This window comes from Cygnus olor, chromosome 4 (assembly GCF_009769625.2).
Source record: "Cygnus olor isolate bCygOlo1 chromosome 4, bCygOlo1.pri.v2, whole genome shotgun sequence".
Taxonomy (NCBI): Eukaryota; Metazoa; Chordata; class Aves; order Anseriformes; family Anatidae; genus Cygnus; species Cygnus olor.
Genome location: NC_049172.1, coordinates 30,073,806 through 30,089,449, shown reverse-complemented (window position 1 = coordinate 30,089,449; position 15,644 = coordinate 30,073,806). Strand labels below are relative to the sequence as shown.

Genomic DNA, 15,644 nt, shown 5'->3' with positions numbered 1-15,644 from the left:
GAGGATGCCCAGCACTGCCTGACACAAAGCTGCTCTGCTGCATGGCAAGGCAGGCAGGCTCTGCCTCACGTGCCGGGGATGGCAGACAGAAAGTGATATACACTAAGGATAAGTTTATCTTTTCTGTGGTGTATCTGAACATGTAGTTTATCCTGTCACATGCACAGGGACAGCGCTGCACAAGAACACAAGACGATATATCTCCGGCTGTCTCTGACTACTCCGATGGGCTTCACGGTATGACTCCGTTAATAACAGAGGAAGGGAGAGTTTGTTCTGACTTTGCTTGCTCTAATGGGAAGTAATTCCCCTGAAGTCAGTGGGATCGCAGTAAGAGCTGTATCAATTCCTGCGCCCTCAGGCTGATGAGAAAAGTAATCTATGGTCATACTGCAGCAAGCACATTTTAGATATAGAAACAGCCCAAGGGAAGGAAGCGCTCTGTAAATGGTATCAAAGCAAGGCATTTAGCACACTAGCATTCAAAGCACGGGTGTCTGAGGAAGGCTGCCTCTTTGGCCAGCATATGATGGCTGCTGCCCAGCCAGTTTTCTCTTCCCAGCCTGTTTCCTTCACTGTCTGGAAATCAGAAAACACTACCCAGTCATTTCTACAGAGCTCTCCCTAGCATTTTGCCTTCCCACATCAGCAAGAGGTTATCCTCTTCCACCCTCCTTCACCAGCCACCACCACAGGGCCAAAGAATTTCACAAGGCCAAAAATTTTGGTCCCCAAAACAGGCATGCCAGAGAGGTAGACGGAAAATGGCAGCCACAGGTTTTCTGGTGAGCCCAGTTTCAAGCTGCTTGTGAGAAGACAGACTAAAAGCATGAGGAAAAAGAGGATGCAGTCTGAAGAACCAAGGGGACAAAACCTGTTACTGCAGCTGGGACAGCCCTGCTGTGGGGCAAGCTCGGAGCACAAGGCTCGGCGATGGCTCCTGGCCTTCCCCAGAGCTGCCCTGCGGCCCTCTGCTGCGACACTGGCCCAGCAGCTCGAGTGATTGAGCAACGGGGGGGAACCGAGAAAGGAGGGTGGGGGGAAGCTGAGAAACCTAAAAGGAGGTCAATGACACAGGTACTTAACAGGGAGGGAACAGGATAGTTTGGGGTGTTTGGCTTTGAGATAGCAATGTGGGTCTAAAAGGAAAGGGCATCTGGTGTGGTCTCCCTGCGGTTATCAGGGAGAAGTGGGGTGGGAGGGTGCAGATCCTGGGAGCAACCAGCTGGATGCTCATGTCCGTGGGGTGACTGAGGAGCGAGCAGGCAGCCACAAGAGCCCCGAGGAGATCACAAAGAAGTGTTTTTTTTGTGTGCTGCCCCGGCTTTAATGCAACGCAGCCTGTCTTCATCCTGAAAGGGTGGCAGGCTCAGTGGGAAGAGAGAGGGGAGGCCAGAAGGAAGGGTTCACACCTCCCTTTCTTTGCAGCTGATCAGTCTTTTTTTCCTCTATAATAGAGTATTTGGGTACATTCCACGTACAACTCACACCTGATTAGTTAAAGGGGATTATATTAATTCAACTCAGAGTGTAGGCAATCTTAAATCAGCTTTAACTTTACAGGAGAGTATTAACTGCCGTGATTTATTTATTTTTTTAATCACTACAAGTATGTCCTCAGAGAAGATTGCAGCAGTTTTACTGCAATAGCTGAAACCTTTGTGAGCTTTGTAAAGGAAAACCCTGCATTTGCCAATTTCATGCCCTAGTCAGGAAAAAAAAAAAATCACTTCTTAATTCAAGCCCAGAGAAATTCACTGAGTAAATGGCAAGAAGAAATAGGTTATTTTGAGTGGTAGCCACAGGAAGAAGGGACAATTTGCTCCAGATAGTTGAGGCTGGAAGTTCCTCATTGCAGAACTACCGAGGAAAGTACCAGCTCTGGGAGGAGAAGGGGGGAATCATTTTAATGTATGGAGGGAAAAAGGGGAGCAAGGCTGGGGAAGCAGTTTGGATGGAGGCTGGGGATGCTGGTGGATACCTCAGCAGCTACATCACCAGGCCAAAATATCTCGGTTACTAAAAACTGCCTACAACTTGAGTTATTTGCTTTTTCCAACAAGGAAAATATTATGTCTTGTGGGAAGTCATGAGGATGACATAACCAAGAACACTGCATATTTGATCACTAATAATATAAAGTAAACATCTTTTAAATATTTCCAGCAACATCTGTCCTAGTTTAACTACTGGTTCATGTTGCATTCTTTTATGGAATAATATTCATCACAGAAAGCAGAGCGTGTGTCACCGCCATCCATTACAAGAATTAAACTTGTGGGATTTTCCCTGTTGAAGCTGATTTCCCTTCAACCTATAAAAAAATGCTTTCTTCTAATTTTCCACCATTGCGTGACCCTGATTCTCCAAAAATTTGAATGCTTGCCTATGATCTAATATATCTAATACTTGGCTTGGATAAAAAGGGAGCACGATGAGATACTGTTTTAACTCATACAGGGTGTGTGCGGGGGGAAATCCAGAAAAAGATGCTGCAACAGTTTAATAAGAATATGAGCTTACCTTTCTGGAGAGAAAAAAAAAAAAAAAGTACCTTTGAGCAGCTATAAGAGATTAGCCTTGTTCTGCAAAGAGGGAAAAAAATCAATGTTACATAAAGGCAAAAATAGCAAAGAAAAGAATAACAATGAGGAATGTGGACAGAACTCCTTTAGCCTCGGATGCTGAGGTCACCTGAATGAGGCACATTTGCCTAATACTAAGATATATGGATTATATGTAATAGAAACTAATGCATTAAGCGGGAATTTACATTAGCATTTGGGAGGAAAACATTTTTATTGACAAGCACTGATTTTTTTGGTAGAAAGAGAAAAAAAAACCAACCCTATGGATTATATAAATTAAAATTTACTATTTTTTTACAAGAAAAAAAAAACTTTTTTTTTTAACAGCTGGACTTCACAATTCATCCCACTTCTGAGTAAAAGTGTAGGCATGTCACAACTGAAATAATTTTTTTTTTTTTTTAAAGTAACCTATCCATGAAGAGGCAAGGTTTTTTTTTGTTTGTTTGTTTTGGTTAGACTAAAAAAAAATAAAGAGAAAAAAAGAAAAAAACTTTCTGTTTCTAGAGTAGTAAAATTCCAGCAACATTTAAAAATTTTCCATGTGAAGTCTCCATGAGTTTGAATTATGCAGAGAAGTCTTTGGTAGCCATGAAAGACAGCAGTATATTAGCCCTTGAACTACTTTGGAAAAAAAAAAAACCAAAATTTTCTCTCCCAATATACAAACTGATTAAGAGAAAGCAAACCAAAAAAATGCAAGCAGCTCTGCACTGGGTCAGTCAGTGCTTTAAAGAAACCAAGGTGTGTCAAGTACCAGTTTCTCAGCAGGGTTATTTCTCTCTCTCTCGTATCATCCTTACAGTGTTGCTGGACCAAGTTTGGGTAAACTATAAGAAGAGAGTAAATGACTTGGTACAGAAGGAGAAAAGTTGGGCAGGAGAGGGGAAACCCCAGATTTTGCGATGAAGCAGATGTTCCGACACAAGATGGAGCCAACCAGTTTCACTGAGATGGCACCAGCTAAATCCGTCCCATGGCAGCAGTGCCTCTTGTCCACACAATTCTCAAGAAAAGGACAAGCAAATCATCCCACTGCAAACCTCTGGATTGGGAAAGAGTTGTTCAGCGCTTCAGAGCATCAGTGAGCCTTCTGGCTTGGTCACCCACCAAAGAAGGAGAGCACAGCTCTATGAGGCAGGGCTTCCCCATGGGGCTGTTCAGCCCTGGATGAGCCCGGTTTGTGTGCTTCATCTACTGTGTTGATTGTCCATGCTAACAGCATCAGTCCCCTCATTTCTAGTTGGTATCAAAACCAGAAATCTGGCATTGAGCTGCTGGTATTGCAGCCTCCCTGCCCTGTAAAGACTGTTGGACTCTGCCTTTGGCTATGGAGGTGACACAAAGGGCAGTGAGGAGTGGGACTGAAACAGCAAATGTAACTAGGCTTGTATCTCTCTCTCTCTCTCTCTCTCTCTCTCTCTCTCTCTCGATTAGATGCAGACTCTGCAAATCAGAGATAGCAAGACTGTCCTAAAGATACTGAGTTAGTTTCCATAGCAATGAGATCTATGAGTTCTCAAAATATTCAAGACTCTATTAGGCTAGAAGCAGATAAAAATAATTTGCTTACATAAGGGATTGCCAAATCTCATCCAGCAAAGCACTCGTTTTTAAGCACATGAGTATCAAGATATTGGAGCTCCATCTGTACCTGGCTGTTTCACTTGCCTGGGAAAAAAAACACTCTTGGTCAAAGTGCCTTTTTCTACCCAGGTAGCTCTTTCTCAACCCTGACACCCTGCCCAGGACCCCTGTTTCCTGCTGTTGAGCCATCTTCAATGCAGACTTTGGGGTTCTCCATGTGGCAGATCAGTTCCTCTCCATCCTTCCTCCATCATTCTCCTTAGCTCAACCACGGGGCCGCCACATGATCCAGGTGAGTTCAGAAACATTTGCGAAGAGGAAGGAGCACCCTCTGAAAATACATGTACTGAACAGGTGTGTGCTCATAGGATGTCTCCTCATCCCTGCTCACTGTGCTTCTTCAGCAAAGACCAGATGAAGTTATAAAGACATTTCTGATCGTGCACCACATTTCCTAACCAGAGGCTCTTCAGCATCCTGACGGGGACAGCGTGAGAGGATGGGGAGTCTCTGCCCCCACACCACATGGAGCATGCCGCTGTGGCACGTGTGAGGGAGGTGCTCCTGGTGACTCTGTAGCTATCCTCAATAAATGCCTCACTGCCATTAATTAACATAATACAAGTTGGATGGAGCTCATTCAGAGTAACATTGCGAGGGCAGTCCTGCACAAAAAAAACCCTGTGACTTCCACCTTTTGTTTTCAGTTGCTTTGCCGTAAAAAGGCGTAAGAAGCTACCAGTGAGTATGTTTGAGTAAAGCCTTTTTCTAACCAGTGAATCTACTAAATCATATAACATCTCATCAAACTGATCTCTGAGAACACCATGTTCCATTAGAAAAATCTGAAATATGTTCCTTGCACTCATGAATTTCACCGGTTATTTAGCTTAGAAATACTTTTCACATATTAGCACTGATTATAAGACTGAAGAGAATCAGGACTGAAAGGTATAGTAAGGAAAAGAGGCTATGGTGAAAAATAATCCCCTGTATATTTCAGACTATCTTAAAAAAAAAAAAAAAAGACAGTGTTAATGACTTAAAGAATCCCAGCGTACCAGGAAGAGCTAATTTAATTTTCTAATAGTGCCCTCATTGTGAGACATTACATTAGCTAATTGAATGCATTTAATTTATTTGTTTCCAGCTTGGGTGACTTTATTTTCCTATCCACCTTTCTATGATGAAAAGCAAATAAAACATTCCCCAACAGCAAGCTGCTGCTTCTTTGTTCAATGATCAATTTAAACCAGGATTACTTTCAAAGTGCTTAATAAGGTGCATGCTTTATGAATGCTTTACAAAAATGGCAAAGCTGCAATGCTGCCTGACAGCATTGGCTGTCGTCCAGGGATGGACTGTAGATATCGTTGGATCAGGGATTTTGTGGTAGCGCTTTTTATGTTGTAGCTTGTCACCAGCCTACACAAGTCTCAACAACACACTACTGTAATAACCAAAATAAGCAGTAAATTCATAATGCTTTCCTACTCCTGGCACACTAGGGAGCATACCCATGCTGTAGTTTAGGGAGCAGTTACAGCTTTTGAAGACCAGCTGGCCCATCTGTTCCTGGTAGTGCTGCTACTACCAGCAACGTGGAGTTCAGCTTGGAAGAGCTGCCCTGGCATCTGAGGCAGTGCAGGCGCCGATACGTCTGCTGAGCAGGGGCAGGATGGGTTTCGGCAGCCCTGGGAGCAGGTGGACACATGCGGAGACCTGCTGTGGTGGTGGATGCACTTCAGTCATCACCTGCTGCTTCCCAGGCTAGTTCTAGGGAATTTAAGCATGTCCCATTTTCCAGTGGAGGTCATTGCCTTGCACATGTTAATGTACTCTATTTCCCAGTGGGAAATTCTGGGGGGAAGGAGAGGAGGTGCAACAAAACCCCTGGAGCTCTCCTTCTCCATAAATGCCCTCAGTCCTTTTCATCTCTCCATGTTTAACCTGGGTCTCCATTATAAAAGCCTCAGTAGTCAAAGCTCCTGGTCATGGTGGACCTCTGGAAGTCTTTATATTGCTAACACAATACAAGCTCTTTCCACATACATGGTTTTGCTGGAGCAGCTCTGCAAGTCCCATAAAGGCTTTTTTCTAGTATCACTCTACAATTTCTGTAGCATGTTCCCAGCTGAAGGTGATTGTTGCTAATCACTGCTTTATAAACCTGTGATTTCTTTCAAGATGCATTAACTAAAGTAAATGGAGAAATTAATTCTCATTGAAAAGCGAATGGGGTTCTGTGAAACAGGGCTCTCTCTTCAAAGGGGATTAAATATTCCCCTGAGAGCTCTTCCAGTTGCTTGAAACACATTGTTGTTTAGCTCTGGAATACTCCTATTGGTTTTTGACAAAATATCAGCCACATATTCTATTCTCAATGGTTTTCTGCAGCAATGGGTGCCAGCAGTAGGCTTTTATTAGATCTGTTGGGCTTGGCAGTCCAGTATGCCAATAATTTGCCTATTCCAGGAGTTCCTGAGGAACATCCTTATACAGCAGCAAATAGAGTGAATTTTCAACAATAAATAAATGGTTACCATGGACTTTGGTATTGGTGTGTGGCTTGGTCTTCAGCAGACTGCCAAATGGGTCCTCTCTGTCAAAGAGAAACAGAAATGAGGTACAATGTTAACCTTAAGGCACATGTGTAGTACCAGGAAGGAAGAATTAGGTCCACTTAGGTGGCAATGTGACAACAAAGCTAGAGAAAGCAAAAAATGGCAATCATTACTTGTTTCCACATTCTGCAAGGGCTGCAGAGATGAAGAGCTTGACGGCAGTTCGACTCCTTTAAATTTTTGCAAGGAATTATCAAGAGAGGTAATAAAGTGTCACTTAGAGAAATGTGTCTCTGCAGCTGTTTTTAAGCAGAGGAACAGTTGTCAGAAAGGTAAGGGAGTATTTGAAATGCATCTAAAGGACACAAATGGGAAACAGAACAGGGATAATACGTGACTTAGACTGTGCCTATAGACTGTGCCTCTGAGATCATGGGGCACAACGCAGGCAGGGTAGCAGATATCGCTGTTAAATATGTCGAGGCCTGACCACCAAGGAGAAGTTATTTTTTAAACTTGCTTGAGTGAGATGGCCACGTGTGTTACACTTGTCTTGGGGAGGGCAGCAGCATGGCACAGCGCGTGTGCTTGCCAGCAGCACCCACACCCTGAGCAGTCTTTATGTAAATTCGCATCCAGCCTGTCTGAGGGCAGGACTTGGACCATACGTTGGGATAAAGTGGGTACAGATAGCTGAATCACAGCTCCTCTGAAGTTCAACAAAGCAGGAAGGCTGAGTTGTTCTCTCTGACTTCTCGGCTTTATTGGCTCTGTGTGGTTGCTCAGGTCTTGCCTAATTGAACAGCAAGAATGTCAGATGTCTACAAAGCATTGGCAACTGTTTGGGCAATTCCTTTTTCCTTCACCCATTAGATTCAAGCAGGATTGAAGCTGTAGCTCGTAATTTGTGTTGGCTATACTTAGACCAATGAGCTAGCCCATGTCCTCCAGTTTGCCTCCCCTCTTACAAGTGTCATAGAATCATAGAATTATAGAAACACAAGGGTGGAAAGGACCTACAAGATCATCTAGTCCAACCATCCTCCTATCACCAATACTACCCACTAAGCTACTAAATCATATCTCGTAGCACCTTGTCCAGGTGCTTCTTGAACACCGTGAGGGATGGTGACTCCACCACCTCCCTGGGCAGGCTGTTCCAGCACCTGACCACTCTTTGAGAGAAATAGTTTTTCCTGATAGCTAATCTAGATCTCCCCAGGTGCAACTTGTGGCCATTTCCTCGAGTCCTATCATTAGTTATCTGAGAGAAGAGGCCAACCCCCTCCTCATCACAACCTCCCTTCAGGAAGTTGTAGAGAGCAGTTAAGTCTCCCCTGAGCCTCCTCTTCTCCAGACACAACAACCCCAGTTCCCTCAGCTGCTCCTCACAGGACTTGTGTCCTAGGCCCTTCACCAGTTTTGTTGCCCTTCTCTGGACACACTCCAGGACCTCAATGTAATTCTTGTAGTGAGGAGCCTGAAACTGAACACAGTACTCGAGGTATGGCCTCACCAGAGCTGAGTACAGGGGGACGATCACCTCCCTGGTCCCACTGGCTACACTATTTCTAATACAGGCCAGGATGCCATTGGCCTTCTTGGCCACCTGGGCACACTGCTGGCTCATGTTCAGCCGAGGATCAATCAATGCTCCCAGGTCCCTTTCCTCTTCACAGTCTTCTAGCCACTCTGCCCCAAGCCTATAGAGTTGCATGGGGTTATTGTGGCCAAAGTGCAGGACCCGGCACTTGGCCTTATTAAACCTCATCCCATTCACCTCAGCTCAGCAGTCCAGCCTATCCAGATCCCTCTGAAGGGCCACCCTTCCCTCAGGCAGATCAACACTACCTCCCAACTTGGTGTCGTCTGCAAACTTACTGAGGGTACACTCAATCCCCTCATCCAGGTCATCAGTAAAGATATTAAACAAGGTAGGCCCCAGTGCCAACCCCTGGGGGACACCACTTGTAACGGGACGCCAGCTGGACTTAACTCCATTAACCACTACCTGCTGGGCACGGCCCTCCAGCCAGTTCTTTACCCAGAGAAGAGTATACCTGTTCAGGCCACGGGCAGCCAGTTTCCCCAGGAGAATACTGTGGGAGACCGTGTCAAAGGCTTTGCTGAAGTCTAAGTAGACTACACCAACAGCCCTTCCCTCATCTACCAGTCTGGTCACACGATCACAGAAGGAGATGAGGTTGGACAAGCACAACCTGCCTTTCGTGAACCCGTGCTGGCTGGGCCTTCCCTTCCTTCTTGCTCTGCTGTTCTCCTCTTTCACTTTGTTTTCCTTAGGACTGTGCTAACACAGCTGTGTCTGTCTTGTGTTAAAGGACTCAGAAATACACTTCAAAAAATAAGCATTCCCTTTCCTAACCAAAGGCTGAAAACAGACCCCTCTGGGTGGGTGAATGGGAACCAGGGCCACGTCTGCAGCACTAGCACATCTGAACCTCAGGGCAACAATTGCTGTGAAGGACAACTGCATTTCCCTCAAAGAGCTGTGGCAGCCTGGTTAAAACCTTTATGAGGAGGTCATTGTATAGACATGGGTGCTTGGACTCCAGCATATGGATTTATCCCGTTTGCTGAGAGGGATCGGGGCTTGCCAGCACTTCCCTGGCTGGAAGGGGGACAGGACTCTCCTTCCTGCACCAGGTGCTGCTGCAGGCTGCAGTGCTGGGACCATCTGTCTCAGCAGTCACTGCAGCTTACATTTTGGGGGATGTGCGTGTGTTTTTTTTCTCATGATAAGGTGTGTAGAGAGATAAGAAGAGCATGTAGCAGCTCTGTTTCACAGAGATGCCAGGGGAGATAAACCCGAGCTGTTCTGTGGGTTTCTCTGGAAGACACGCACATTTCAGTGTGAAAACTCTTGTAAAAGTAACAGCAGCACATCACTCTGAAAACTTTATTTAGATTTGACTGCTCCGTACCTTTTGCACCGAAGGGAGATAATTCCTGCCTTGGGGAGGCTGAAGCTCCCAGGTTACCTTTGCCTACCCCAGCTTGAGGAACAGAGCACTTCAGGCACACCTGCCCTCTGTGTACCAGCTGTGCCTGCTCAGGCTCAGCTTCACACAGTCACAAGCCTCAAACCAACTGAATTCCTATGGCCTTCAGGGTCAAAAGCACAAGTCCCTGGTACCACCTGCTCTGTGCCCACATTCCTGTGTCTGGAGAGGCACTCTGGCTGTTTCAAGAAATTGCAAGCAACATCAAGGATTGGGGGATATGGGCCAAGCATGAGGCCGAAGCTAACATGACAGAGCAATCAGCTAATCAGCTTCTGAAATCAGTGGCTGTTGAGCATATCTCACCCTGATGCCACAGTGATGGGCACGTAGCAGTGTTGGTGGGAAGGGTCTGTTATGTGAACCAGCAACTCCTTGCTCCAAATGCAAGGTATGCACACATATACACACACACAATCTGCCTTCGGATGTAGCTGGGGGCTTATCAGGAGTCACATGTGGGAAACTGACTGCAATTACATATAACGAGCCAAACTCCACACCTGCTTTTGACCAGCAGAGGCATTTCATACTCAGCTACATTAGACTTAAATACCCTTCATCCAGAGGTATAAACTTTGTGTTTAAGTCTCTTTTTGTATTAAAATGAAGTATGAATGTTGCTATTATATTTAGTTTTCCTTATTAATAGTGAGGGCTTATGCAGAACTATGCATGTGCATGATACTTAACTGGTCAGAGAAGTTGCTTCTCTACAACAATCGCTCAAAGAGAGAACAAGAACTTGTGATAAGGTTGTGTGGCACAAAAGACAGTTATCTTTAGAGTTGGAGGAGCATAGCCTTCCTGCACTTTCTGCATTGATTTTTCTTCTCTATTATGAAATAAGTTATTTCTGTAACAATTTTATTTACAGGAAAGCAGCTAATGATGTTCATGAACTTGTGCTCACTTTTGCAAACTTACGCAAAAATGGATGTAACTGGAAGAAAGAAAAATGTTGTAAGAACAGCTTTAAAACATCTTTTTTCTTTTATTTTGAAGGAAAAATATGTGGTTTTGGTTTCCCATTCCTATAAAAGTGTTTTTTGTTTAGCCAAAGTATTTTCTCCCCTGTATCTTCAAGTTCATTGGACAAATGCAAGTAACAGGTTCTTTCATTCTTTTCTGTGGAGACAAAGAGAGTATCTGTTCTGTCCACTGATCATTTTAACTAAAGATTTTCCTTTGCATTTATTCTAGCTGGTTGTTTTCTTTCTTTCATCAGAAATGTTACTGTATTCTTTATCTTGAAAAATTCACTGTACTACAAAATAATGTTTATGTCCCTACAAAGATATTATTCCAAACGTCATCTAGAGAAATCATCCTCAAGGAACCAAAAGTATTTGTCTATGAAGAGAGCACATTTGTTTGGTGCAATCAAGGAGATATAAATAAGGGTTGCGAAGTGTCATCTCTATGGTGACAGCATTAAGACCATTGTTCAGCATGCACTGTGCTTTCACTTTCTGAAGTTTGGGGGTCTTAGCTCACAATGCTTCTGCCAGTGTTAAGAATTGCCACTTTGTATGATATGTTTGAAAACATTATTCTAATAAGGCTGGATGTCTCGGACATGCTTGGTTAGATTATCTCAACAGTGTAAAAGACAGTAAGCATAAGCACTGGATTTTAGCTTAAATTGTTAAAGATCTTATGATAAGCAATGAACTAAAAGCTTTCTTTTTCCTATTAAAAAAAAAAAAGCTATTTATTACAACTTCACTAAACAGATTTTATTTAATCTGTGTTGACTAATATCTGCAGATTGGGAATGTGAGAACTGAAATTATTTGCTGATGCTTAGACATTTGAGAGAGACTGCATGTCTGCTATTGATTTGATGTGAAGAAAATGGTTTGGAACTTTTCATCCTAGAAAAAGCCCACTTAGAAATACAAAATAGGCTATAAAATCTGTTAACTATGTTAAAAAATAACAACAGTTGAATGCTTAAAAACTCATTCTATATTGGAGAGTTCACTCTTTTTTCCATTATCAGCTATTAATAAAAAAAAAAGTTTTATTATGCTAAATGTAACTGCTCTTTGCCACCCAGGGAAGGAGGGGTCAAAGCAGGAGGGCCTTAGGTCTACTGTGCAGAACTCAGCTTTTGCTGGCCTCTTGCATGACCAGAGCAGCAGAGGGTGTCGGGTTTTAAGAGCACATTTTTAGCAGCTTTCTCCATTAATCAGGCAGACCTAACCCCTCCCAGCTCTGCTACTAAAATCTGGACTCTGTGTTGGCATATGGCATTGCCCTTGGGACATACCTCCTCATGATGGATGAGTCTTTCTTAAATGGCTACTGAAGAACACGTGGCTCAAAGCTAGTGTGCCAGCGTGCCCCTCTTTGGTTAAGATGGAAGAGAATTCAGCTGTGTTTCATTGAGTTCTGAAAAGTGGTATCACAAACCTAGTGTGTGTGTGTATGACTCACACCAACACACACAGGCTATGAATGTGTGTAATATGTGTTCACACCCTTATTTGTGTTGTCACAAGCTCTGACTCACACCAGGTCGGTTTCGGCGTGGAATTTGAATAATGGCAGGAGGTGTTAGTCAATACAACGACTCTTCCCAGGACTGTACATCTCTTCAGATTTCTCATAGGAGTGATTGATTAAGATTCAGGGTTTGACCCAGAAAGGTGGTGCACAGTGAGGGCAGAAAGGGTGTCCTCAGGGATGAAATGAGGCTTGCAGAGTGTTTGAATGCTGCTGACATTTATCTCCTTGCATTTCATTAAAGCACGAAGGACCAACTCCTAGAAACTAAAGATTTATCAGTTTAGCACCAGCTATCAGTTCCTTTCACATGCATCTGATAGTTAGGCTTTTTAATGCCAATTGTTAGGTAACTCAGCCAAAGCAGCTCCATCCACTTGTTACACTTTAGCTGTAGCTACTTCCATGCTGTGCTACCGACTGCATTCCTTTGTTGAATGGCTGTGAGTAGGGGAAAATACACTGGAAAATACTCTTCCCTGCTTCTAGGTGGAAGGGCCAAACAGGAAAATCTGTCCATCTATCTTGCTTTTCTCTCTGGGGAGGTAGTGGTTGTGATGAGTAGTTTGTATGTTTGGGAAGAGAAAACAAGATCCCCCTGAAGACCTAAAAAGGCAGCCGTTCACAGCTGATAACCCAGGGGCCTGGTCACTTCTACTTGAGGGGACAACAAATCAGCTACAGATTCAAGGTGGCCCTACAACTTCTCTTCACAGATGCTCAAGAAGCACAGAAAACAAACTCAGAAACTGGTTTCCCATGAATAGATTTTAAGTCAAGGCAAACTTCACAACTGCAGAAAATTCAGATAGAAAACAGACCCTGAAGGGATTGTTACACACCACTCTGCCCATGTGGGGTGGGTCCTCTCTTTTAGCTTTGTTCCCAGTCTAGAAACCTTTTGTCAGCTTCCTAGTGCAAAAGCTAGATGCTTTCCTTTGGCTCCCTGACAATGTTTCTCTTTCCATCTCTTCAAAAGCCTGTGTATCTGCTGTTCCTAGCAGTTTCCTAATCCTTGTTGTACCACAGCTTTCCAGTTCCTGAGCCTTCTCTTTTTCCATTTACTTCTTCTAGGTGCCTTGCTCTGCCCTCTGGGAGCTCCCTCCCTGCCCCACAGGCTTGTTTTCTCCTAGGAAGGACCAATTTCTCTTCCCGTCATTGTCTTCTCTTATTGAGTTACTTGTATTTTCGTCATGGTGTCTAACACACAAAGAACTATGAATAACATAGATACCTTCTGAAAAAGTAAGTGTTAACTGGATTTTTCAGAAGGGTATACTTGAAAGGATATAGCGTGCAATGGGGGCAATGCAGCATAATGTAAGAGTACCTTAGATATTGAAAAAGCTTGTTTTAGGGCAAAAACACTGTTAGTATTATGTATTCATACAGCCCTAAGCTAATCATTTTGGGCTCAAGCCCATTTTGGGCTTCTAAAATTGCAGCACAACAAACATAGAAATGTTAAAATATACTTGTATCATCATATGTGAATTTGTGTGTGTGTAAATACAAGAAATATATGATGTATATATATATTAAAAAAACAAAACAAACAAACAAAAACAAACAAACAAAAAACCAACCAGCTATATTGTTTTCAGAAATCAAGCCATGGGACTTTTAGTTATAACCTTGTGCAAATGAGAATTACCCTGAAGTCATCTGTGGCTGGATGTGTAAGGGGTTCAAAACAGAGAACATGAAGAAATTCAGGTGTCTGAAGTTCCTTAGCTACTTCTGCTTCCCAGGTTCTTCTTGGGACTGAGTCACATGCGGGTTTGCAGAGCTACCAGATGTCTGTGAGCATGCAAGCCCTGCAGGGCTCTGGTCACACAGAGGTTGAACACCTGATGCTTCATGTCTCTGCAGTGTTTGGGAACTGGCCAGGCTGCGTCACTCGATGGCTCATATCACATTAGAGCTTGCTCCTTCAAGCAGCTCCCTCTGCATCTCTGCTCTAGCCATGTGGAAAAATCCAGCCCTTTGAAGCATATGTTATATTATTTTAGGATGTTTAATCAGGTTATTTTTCAGGCATCTGCATCTACCTAGGAGCCTGAATTTGGGCAAACTGTTCCAGAAATATGTCTAGAAGCTTCTACAGGTTGATGTTTGGCTTAACACAGTCTTTAATCAAAGTACTAAATTCTCTCTTGTTCCTTGCTTAGGCCATGAATGGCCTCTGCCTTAGTGACAATTCAGGATGAAACTGCAAAACAGAGCACAGCTTTGTTCTGCCTTCTGGAGTTGTGGTATTTTCAGTTTTGACATCTTCCTTACCTTGATCTGCACTCCGCTCTGGAGATTTTTCCTGGAGAAATGGCTGAGCTCTCTCACACCCCACCCAGTTTCTCCAGGGCAGTCAGATCTGCGAGGTGGTGCACATGAACAGGAGGCTGGCCGCCACAAGTAGTTAGCATCACTGGTACCCTCTATTGCTGGAGATGTCTCTCCTGTGTAGTGAGTGTGTTCAGCCCTCCTTGTTCTGTGATCACGTATGGCATCTGGGCCTTAGAGACAGGAAAGATGGAAAAAGTAATTATTTAGATAGCATACTGAAACAGTTGAGCAACAAAAACTTTATTTCCTTTTATCTTGCTTATAATGCAACAATCATATAGGTGTTCCACTTTGCAAGGATATCATACTGGTTATACATTTGTTAGAGTGTCTCCTGGAGTGGGGGTTACACAAGGCTTTTTTTCACTGAAATATTTCCTTCTCCTGCTCTAAAAACATGGCTATTGGAAAAGGAACCTGACGTGAAACAAAACAAAAAGCAACTTTTTTTGATTGGATGCCCACCTGTGAAAATGGTACTTTAAGTTTTACTCATACAAATGTGCCCATGAAATGAATATATATTAGCAGAAGATGTGAATATAGAGTGGCTTTGGTTTACTAAATTAAGTCACTGTAGGCTTTCTAATCCAGTATTAAAGTAGCTTTAATTCATTTTAATCGAGTTCACTGTCAAGCTAAAATGTCATTAAGTGCAAAGACACATGAAATAATGAAGCCCAGTGATTTTTAAGTGACACTTCTAAGGTCATTCAGAGATGTGTCTACAAGGAAATCTATTGAAGAATTGAGGAAGGGTATGCCTTTATAAAGCAAAATAGGTGTGAATATATAATACAGGTGGTCAGGTGTGAATCCAAGTGACACAGCACAAGAACAGTGAAGCAAAGCTATGCTCCATGTTCCTGGTCCTCTGAGCCTCCAGGTGGGACACCTAGCTGGAAAGCATCACAGTTCCCAGCCAGCCTGAGTACCTGAGTTTTCTTTGGTTGAAAATCAAGACGGGAGGGTGGATGCTAAGGCTCAGAGCTGACCTCAGTGTTTCATTCACTCTGAGGTTCACCAGTAGC

General features: G+C 43.5%; 1 protein-coding gene across 5 annotated transcripts in view; it reads right to left on the bottom strand.

The window, feature by feature from the left end:
- Positions 1–15,644, bottom strand: part of C4H4orf45 (chromosome 4 C4orf45 homolog) — a 45,775-nt gene that overhangs the window by 23,659 nt on the left and 6,472 nt on the right. For 2 of the 5 annotated variants that reach the window (XR_005819294.1, XR_005819295.1), the window contains exons 2-4: positions 14,554–14,783; positions 6,719–6,777; positions 2,524–2,585 (exon numbers count right to left, since the gene is read on the bottom strand). Coding sequence is in view for 2 of the 5 variants with exons in the window: in XM_040554964.1 (XP_040410898.1) it covers positions 4,217–4,259; positions 6,719–6,777; positions 14,554–14,783 (332 nt within the window). In the remaining 3 variants the exon portion in view is untranslated. Of the gene's footprint in view, positions 1–1,033; positions 2,586–3,343; positions 3,419–4,052; positions 4,260–6,718; positions 6,778–14,553; positions 14,784–15,644 lie in introns of those variants that run through there. The other 3 variants (XR_005819293.1, XM_040554965.1, XM_040554964.1) reach the window with 3 other exon arrangements.